Source organism: Phacochoerus africanus, chromosome 8 (assembly GCF_016906955.1).
Source record: "Phacochoerus africanus isolate WHEZ1 chromosome 8, ROS_Pafr_v1, whole genome shotgun sequence".
NCBI classification, from domain to species: domain Eukaryota; kingdom Metazoa; phylum Chordata; class Mammalia; order Artiodactyla; family Suidae; genus Phacochoerus; species Phacochoerus africanus.
This window is the reverse complement of record NC_062551.1, coordinates 94,902,529-94,911,640: the sequence shown is the minus strand read 5'-3', so window position 1 is coordinate 94,911,640 and position 9,112 is coordinate 94,902,529. Positions and strand designations below refer to the sequence as shown.

The 9,112-nt window shown below is 45.1% G+C and overlaps 1 protein-coding gene across 19 annotated transcripts in view; it reads right to left on the bottom strand.

The window, feature by feature from the left end:
- Positions 1 to 552: 552 nt before the first annotated feature.
- The window catches only part of MACF1 (microtubule actin crosslinking factor 1), a 334,551-nt gene continuing 325,991 nt past the window's right edge, over positions 553 to 9,112 (bottom strand). For 11 of the 19 annotated variants that reach the window (XM_047793438.1, XM_047793441.1, XM_047793440.1 and 8 more), the window contains 3 exons: positions 6,025 to 6,236; positions 2,841 to 2,970; positions 553 to 2,046 (listed from right to left, as the gene is read on the bottom strand). In XM_047793438.1, coding sequence (XP_047649394.1) covers positions 1,790 to 2,046; positions 2,841 to 2,970; positions 6,025 to 6,236 — 599 coding nt within the window. In that variant the 3' untranslated portion in view covers positions 553 to 1,789. Of the gene's footprint in view, positions 2,047 to 2,840; positions 2,971 to 5,392; positions 5,504 to 6,024; positions 6,237 to 9,112 lie in introns of all 19 variants that reach the window. The other 8 variants (XM_047793443.1, XM_047793433.1, XM_047793436.1 and 5 more) reach the window with 1 other exon arrangement.

The following is a 9,112-nucleotide window of genomic DNA, read 5'->3' as shown; positions in this document are numbered from 1 at the left end:
AACTGAACTGCCAGATTGGGATAAGGAGCTGGGGACTAAATTCAAGGTCCACTCCTGCCATTTCTTCATTATGTGATCTCAGGCAAATCACTTTCTTGCCACTTTCCCAATCCAGTTTTCTTCAACCATAATGCAAAGGAGCTAGATTTGATGACCAATTTTGTTTCCACCTCTGCCAATTCTATTCTACCACTTAACCAAAAATTTTTAGCAAACTGCGGGGAACTGGCCCCACTCTCTCAAACCCCAGGATCTGTGATTTCGAAAAGAAAAATCTTACATACTGGTATCTGTTTAATCACGTTAAATAGGGCAGATACCCCTAAGATTTACATTAACTATAGTCTGATTATTTCTTTGTTCCCTTGTTAAATAAAGTTAACGAGGACAAAACATACAAGAAAAAAAAATCTATTAATGAGCTCCATAATTTATCCATCAGGATATCTGGATTTGAACAATGCAGCGAAGTACCTACAACACAATCATATCCCAGAGTAGTATGTTATATATAAGGTGATGGTTGAGAAGAAAAGCAGGAAATACAAAATATTCATTACTGCAAGCAATTTTAATACAAAAGTGTGTCTTATTTTTAAACAGTTCATTGGTAGAGCTTCAGTTTCTGCCTCAATTAAAACCAATTGAGATAATCACACAGCAACGTGGTCGGAGCTGAAGAGGAACAGCAGCTAAAAAACAGGAGCCCCAGGCAGCCCCTCTTCAGGGTCACTTGGTCAGTGGACTTTATTACGCACAAAAAAAGACAAGCAAACGGGACTTGTTAACGAGTGTGCTGGTGATCTCCTTTAAAGGACGAGCGAGTGTTTCTGTCCACATTTTCAGAATAGGCTCGTGGAATTCATTCCTCAGTTTGTGGGAAGTTGATCGACCATTTCAAATAGCAAAAAAATGCAGATAAACGAATCTGTAATTCAAAACGCCACCAAGGAGTGTCCCCTTGCTGAAAGCCTGGGTCCCGGTGAGCACAGGCATTACTGGTGGCGTTATTGGTGGCCGGGCTGGGTAGGAAGTTACAAACCAGGACTCTTAAAAACCCCAATGTTCTGACGTGTTTTCTGAACAGTTACATTTACCCCTGATTTCTAGCAGCTATTTGTCCTTTAAACGCCCAGTATTGAAACAGTATTCAAAGACAGTATTGCAGTGAACTCCTTTTGCTGTATCATGTGCAAACAGTACCTAGATGAGGCGCCCTCTCCTCAGCTAAAATCACACACAACATTAAAAACAATGAAAAAGCACTCAGAAGTGCCCTCCCCTCAGTTCTTGCTAGTTGAGGTGTTTGTGATTTACAGAAAAAAAAAAAAAAAAAAGAGTTCCTTAAACACTGCAGGATTCTTATTTTTTAATATAATTTATCTTGCTGACATAGCAAGTCAAGTTTATAAAGAAGATGCATTTAGGAATAATCCTAAAAGATAAAGCAGGTTTACAACCCTGCACCGCGCAGAAACCCTATTTAGAGGCTTTTCTTTTCTTCTTTTTTTTTAATACACATTTGCGTCTTGACCTTTTTGCTTGTTTTTCTCAAATATTTCATTTCTGGGCCCCATCCATTACAGGGTTACCAGGAGGCAAAATTTATCTACATAAATATTCACATGAAAATAGTAACTTACAAAAAGAAAAAAAAATAAGGCAGCTTCATAACACAATTATTCTTTTACAATTTTAACAATATAACTTCTCCCTTTCAGAATAAATATACACCCAATGTATGGAGCAGGATCAACGTGGAGAGAGGCTGGGGGGTGCTTGTACAGTGTTATCGCTTGGGACCCGGAGTCCTGGGGGAGGCAGTGGTGGTCTTCTTAGACATGGTGGGGATTTTGGAAGGCTTGTTCAGCCCTCTCCTGGAGGTGCCCTGGCCCCCTGCGGCGCTACTCTCTGAAGTGTCTGAACAAGCTGACTGCGTCTCCAAAAGGTCAAAGTCAGAGGCATCACTCCCTCGCCGGCTGCTGGCCCGACTCCCGGCCCGACTCCCAGCTCGACTCCCAGGGCGACTGGCTGACTTTTTAGGGTCTGGAATTTAAGAATAAAGCAGCAGACTTAATAGAGACAGCATGGAGGCAGAAGAACAAGTGGCCAGAGGCCGGGGTTCTGGGCCTAATACCATCTGACACGCTGTGTGACCCTGGGCAAACCAGAGCCCGAACCCTAGTCCACTTGCCTACACGGAAGTTGCAGAAATCTTTTCTAGCTTTGTGCTTCTGAGAAGCCTCCTGAGGATTAGAAACCAGCTTCTATTGGCAGCACTGCTGCCTCACAGGCCCCCATCATCGAGCAGGGCTGCCCCACGGCCTTGGCACAGAAGATAGTGCCTGCTAGCTGCGCGGGGAGACTGAGAACCCGGGCAAAGCCACAGCGAACAGAGCAGGAAATGGAGGCCAAACCCCAGGTTCCCACAAGGAACATCAACAGGGGAACAGCTGTGATCCTTCCCGGACTTTCTTGGCTCCCCAGCAGTGATAATAAACACAGGGTGTTGGAAAAATTACTAGCAAACTGCCATGTTCAACACTGGCTGGGCTTCTGAGGGAGGCCTTTCTTCCCTCGACATCCTCTCAAACATGATCATTTCTGATCAACAACAGTGGGGCTGGCTTTGGCTGTGGGAGCATCTGCTCTCAGAAGGCAAGGTTCAAGCTGGATGTGCTGACAGGAGCAAAAGTCAAGGCCAGCAGGGAATCTGCTACTCACGATTTGCCCGGTGGGGAGTAGCCAGGCACAGCTGAGCGGCTGCTGTTGCCAAATCCCCAGCCTGGCCAGTCCCCTCCCCGTCATCCTGAGGGAGAATTGCAGGGGCAGGGACTTACCTGCCCGGTTAGTTTTGGCACCTGTGGAGGCTGGGGAAGAACTATTGCTGGTATCGCCAGCAAGGGATGTTCGGCTTGAATGAAAAGCTGGTGTCGGTCGTTTCAACTTGCTGCCTGTGGATGGAATAACCTTAAAAAGAAGAAAAAAAGTCGAATTTACCTGGTGAAATCTTTGGTTGAAGTTGCATTTTAAAAAGTCTAGTCAAGCCCTTCCTTATGTCCAATCAGTAGAAAAGCCCATTAAAAGTCCAGGAAAACAAAGATTTGTTGTTCATGTGTCCTAGGTCATGTATCTTGAGGATTCTCCAAGTAAAGGTTTCACATCCCAATTAAAAATTTCGAAGTGTCTTCCAACACCTTTTACCTACTGACAAATTTCTACTAGAAATACAAACACACACACAAACCCTCAGATGCTAACATTATAGTAGTTATAACAAACAAACAGAAACATGGTAAATGAATAAAGGAAAAAAATCCAAATACTCCCAAGTCTCCAAGTTTTGGAGACACATGAGTTCTAGCCCCAAGTATTTAACATGGAGATCCAAATATTATTTCAACCTCCACGAGACAGTGCAGCAACCTCAGTTAAAATCTATTTCCTCATTGGTAGGCTGCATATTAAATTACTTGACCCGATGACCGACTAAGCGACTAGAAGTACACAAGAGTGGCGATGTGATACCAAAACAAGGTTCTGACAGAGGGATCAGAGGTCTGGGCTGGGTCTGGGCTCCTGGCTTATCTAAACTGGCACCTGTGCCCTCACTTCTCCCTCTGGAAACCAGGGAAGGATCCTGCCTCTCCGACGTCACTCCCTCTCATTCAGTCCACCGCAGACTCTGCCCGCCTGGCTCTTCCTCTGACAGCCCAGGAAGGTTCCCTGTTTGTTGCCTGAATCTCCTGCATTAAAGCATAAACTCCATAAAAGCAGGGGCTTTGTTTTGTCTCCTGGCATGTCCTCAGCACCTAACACCGGTCTGGCACAGCAGAGTCATGTGTAGAAGCACTTTCCAAGCTGGAAAGGAGCTGGATAGATGAACGTTATCATAACTGCTGCCGGCAGGCGCTCCATTTCCCATTTGAGTGTATTTTTTTAAAAAAAGACTTAATTTGGAGTAAGAATGTTTTAAATTGGCTGTCAGTATCACTCATGCTACAGCATGCTATTCCAATTTTTCTTTGAAATCAACTGCGTAAATTGTTCTCCTGGACTTTTCAGATGTTTATACAAATAGAAGAGTAAAGCAACCCATTTCATTGTGTTCCTTGTACCTTTAATTTATAAAGAAAGAGCAAAAGCGACAGAAAGTGATGCACATTCAAGCACAAACTCTCCTGGCCCACACAGGAGGAAGAGCACCAGTTTCAGAGGCTATGTTCATGAGCACTGCTGCTGCGGAGACTGTGGCCCCAGGGACCCGGCTGGGCGTCCGCATCAGGACTCAGCCCGCCGAACACCAGTAGGCAAGGAAAGCTGAAGTCTCGAAAGGAAATGATACAAGGCAAAACCTTAAGACAAAACAAGGGAATTGGCACTTCGTAATTAAAACATTAAACATTTGAGAATTTCAGGGACTTTTAGAAAAGCAGGACAAGCAGTTTGAGTCTTGGGGTTTTAGTGGGTCCCCAGATCATGTTCTAAGCCAGATAAAACACTTCTGAAATTCTAGCTTCGAGCAGGATGAATGCCTAAAGCAGCAGTCCATCCATGGGCACTGGCTTCTTGTACCTCCTGCTTTCACTGGCTGAAGTGTCACATGACTAAAGGCAATACTATCTTTTGAGGCACTAGAACCCAGTATTTCCCAGGAGGAGCTAGAGTGCAAATTGTACTGCTATCAGACAAGCTGCTAGTCCACGTTTTATTTCTGAAACACTGCTCTTCCAAAAGTGCTTGGGCCTTTTAATGATTGCACTTGAACATGCTTAACTGCTGGCATGTGTATTCAAATCAAGGCTATAGAAACCAATGTGCCCAGGCCAAGGAATTCAGAAGCTAAAATCCAAGCCTCAGAGCAGCGTTCACTGATGCTGCGCTCGGCTGAAGGAGGCAGCACCCACGCCTCGGACCAGCGTGGCTACACCCACCACGCTGGGGATGTGGCTCCGGGCAGAGGAGTGCCAGCCGCTCTTCTGTCCTTAGCAAAGACAGAACACTGCTGAACATGCACTGTCGCCGAATTTCAAGTGTTCATAACTCGTTTGTGTCAGATAAGACGTTTGGAGACTCTAAGAGGCCTGACTATAAACAATATCAATAAACAAATCATGAGTGACAGTGTTTATCACCATGAACAAATATTTTAAAGATGAGAAAGTTGTTAAACAATCCAGGCTCAGGCATCTCTTATTTATCTCCAGTTTTGGTGAATCCGAGTTAGAAACCCCTGAAGAACATGGGACGAGATGAATCAGCTGTGAGAGCAAGCACCACAGAGATGGAGAAGAGCACTGGACTCATGTCAGGAGGAAGAGTCGGGCAAGTTCTCGGCATCAGCGAGGGCCTGGTCTCGAATGCGTCCTTAGTCAGCAAAGCCATACTCTACCTCGGGGCTGGGCAGCTGGAGGTCAGGACAGTGGCTGTCCCTGACAGGGGTGCCAGCTTTACTGTTTACCAACCAGGGTTTGTCATAACAGCGAGAGAACTGAAGTGGAGTCTGTGAAACGGAAATCCAAAGGCAAGGACGGGAACAATTGAAAATGGAACAGAAAGGGAATAAATTGGGAACATAAAAAAAAATAAATAAATAGAAGACACTAAATTTTAAAGAAACAAAAACAAAATAAAATGCCAATCAGTCCAACGGGAGGAAAGGGACCAGGCAGAAAGGCAACAGCATTCTTTATCCAAAACCCATCATAACCGCAAATTTCTCTGCTAGCTCCAGCTGCACAGATAGGGAGGGCCTGGATTTTCAACATTAGTAACTCTGGATGGGCTCAAACTCAAAACGGGAATAAGCGGAAAGAAGCGCTTTGGACGTAATTAATGAGTTCCTATTTTATTACGTCTTCTGCAGTCAGATCCTACCACTAGGGCCTGGCCAGCCTGCTCCGGGTAGAGCTGGTTTGTACGTCTTCGAGGTCCTCTCCTCACTGGGATCTTTCAGAGGCTACACTGAACAACGGACAGCTGCAGAGATGGGACGGGCAAGGTCAGGAGGGATGTCGTACGTACCTTGGTGCCACTGGCTGGGGTGGCTGGAGAAGACGGCATGGACGTGCAGCTGTGGTTACTCTGACTAGCGCTCGAGCTGGAGCGTGTAGGGGAGGCCGCCCGGGAAGATGGTTTGGACCTTCGACCCCGTGATCGGAATGGGGTCATTCCCTGGGATGCCCCCTCAGGCAGGATGAATTTCTCTCGAAGTTCAATGTTAGTTCTACCCCGTGCTAAAAAGGGAATGCACATACACACATACAATGAAAGTTAATCTTAGAAAAACATATCTTTGGTGGCCATACAGCTGCTTGACCCCACGATAACAGTTCTGTAAGTTATAGCTTTAGCACCATCTGTGGTCTCTTTTAAAGTAAGTGTGTTCATGACTCATCAGCCCTGTCATGATTCTTCCCCACAGCAGACATGTTAACTGATAAGCCCTTTGGTTTGCAGGAATCAACAAGTCCGTATACAAAGCACCGTCCCATGCTGTGGTCACGATCCTGCCTTGTCACTGTCCCCTGGGGTAAGCACACTGTAACTGGTCAAGAGAAAGCAGATGCAGCAGTTCACAAACCTCTCAGGTTAAATCAAAATCCGTCTTTTCTCTCTCATAGTACATGCGTACTTTTTGGTCAACTTTTGCAGGATACAGGGCAATGAAATAGTAGAGAAAAACATAGCATTAAAATTTATGTCGTCTAGATTCTTCTATTTGAATTCAGTCTATAATAATCCTAAAGGGGTCCAGGAACTCAGGATGGTAAAAAGATCTGGACTGAATCATTAGGAAGTAAACATGTGGGAGGAGAGAGAGAGATCAAGACCATGCCCAGAACGTGCCAGTGAGAAACCATTAAGTCAAAGGCCGAAAGCGGTGAGAAGCTGAGGGCACACCTGTGGGGGAAAGGGATGACCGGCTGGAGAGCCTGCCAGCAGCACTGTAGGACCACAGTGCTGCCCCGAGGCTGCCTGGAGCCTTTAGACTAGAACCCCCAATTTGGATTCAGTCGGAAGATACCAAGTACAGCCAACATGAACATTAAACGTGAAAGAAAGACACTACGAATTTAAAGGAAATAATTCCTCTGGCATGTGTTCTTAGATTATTCCTCACTGAAAGGTGCCATTCTGCAATAACCTTCTGTCTCTTCATTCATTCCCAAACTGCCCACTTTTTAGGAGGTGCTGGATAGATCTAAACAAACAGGACTGCTGCTAAAGCCTGGCAAAAGGGAACCATTATAAATAAAGCATTTGTTATTCTTTCCTGTATCAGATTGTTCACTTTGGCCAGAAACTGAAGATTAAAAGATTTTGGGGAGTTCCCGTTGTGGCTCAGTGCTTAACGAATCCGACTAGGAACCATGAGGTTGCGGGTTTGATCCCTGGCCTCGCTCAGTGGGTTGGGGATCCGGCGTTGCCATGAGCTGTGATGTAGGCTGCAGACACGGCTCGGAACTGGCGTTGCTGTGGCTGTGGCTGTGGCTCTGGTGTAGGCCGGTGGCTATAGCTCCGATTCAACCCCAGGCCTGGGAACCTCCATATGCCGTGGGAGCGGCCCTAGAAAAAGCAAAAAGACAAAAAAAAAAAAGAAAGAAAAAAGAAAATTTCGGGTAACTGTGCCCATCCTCTCCCCTGCCCAACCCCACACGTCCTCAAAAAATTTGAGGGATCTTGGTAGAATCAGATTTTAATCAGGTTGCATGGGTGTCCAAGCAGAGTGGTTCTAAATTCCTAAGTCAAATCCAAATTCTTCTCAATATACTAAGCTGACATATTAAAGCATCAGGTGAAAAGGACTAACTTGGATATTTAAACCTCTCAGTGGCAGCCCAGGCTCTGCCCCCAACTGAGATCCTTCCCTCCTGCTCTGGGCCTCAGTTTCTTCAGGCTCTCTAGATGTGATCAGTCAGGCAGACTGCCGTCTAAAGGTCTTTCTTGTCTGGACTGTCTAGGATTTTTGCTTCCTGTGGTGCTAAGCTGTCTCCCTCCTCAGGCCCCAACAGAACACCTCTTTCAGGGTTCATTCCTTGGCCCTTGGTTCTGGACTCATCCATTTCCCAGACTTCAGTGCTTTCCCTTCTGTCTACAGTAATGATTCTCAAAGAGAATTGCCTTGAGCACTAACTTGGGTACTTCAATAAGACTCCATGTCACTAGAAACCTATTTATCTTTTGTTTCCTAAAGTGCCCAGCCCAACAGCGGCACACAGCAGGCACTGAGAGAACACTGACAAAGGAAATCACTGCTTAGCTGAGGACACCTCAAAAGGACTGTTTTCGGCCGTAAGGCACAGAGAACTTTAGATGTATGGTTTAAACCTGGTAGAGATTTATTTAACAGTTCAACTGGGCCAACTCTTCCAGAAAATAACACCACAGTGATACAGTGGGAAGACTGAAATGGCATTGCAGATGAGGGGAATGACATTTAAAATGCAGTCATATAACAATAACATGTTCCCCATGCACTGTACAATTTTCAAACTGTGATCACGTGTCATGCTGCACTTGGCTATCACAGCGACCAGTCAGCATCCCCAAGTCACAGACAAAGGAACTGAAGCATTCTCAGAGGCCAAGATCAAGGAAAGCTGTGGCAGAACCGGGACTAAAACTGATGTCTTCCATCTCAACTACCCTCTGCCTGCCTCCAGCTCCTTGCCTATCAGCTGCACTAGTTCACCCCACTCAGGCTTCCATCCCACCACACCACGCCACTGCATCACTCTGGTCACTGACAACTTCTGCCTCAGGGGATGCTTTTAAATTGTAGAAAGGTTGAAATCTACAGAAAAGTACAAAGAGAATAAAAATTGCTTAATCTTACAACATAGGGAACAGCACTGTTAAAATGCTGCTGTCTTTATTCCTTTGCACAACCGTGCATGTGTCTGTGTGTATATAAATATAAAAGATAGAAAAATATCAAACATTCCTCTATGCTTGACATGTCTTGTATCACTGCAGCTACCTGCAAAATACTATTTCTTTATATGGCCATCAATTTATTTCACCATTTCTGTGTTGTATTTTTAATTTGTTTATAATTTTATTTTTTAAATTAAAAAAAAAAATTTTTTTTTTTGCTTTTTTTAACAGC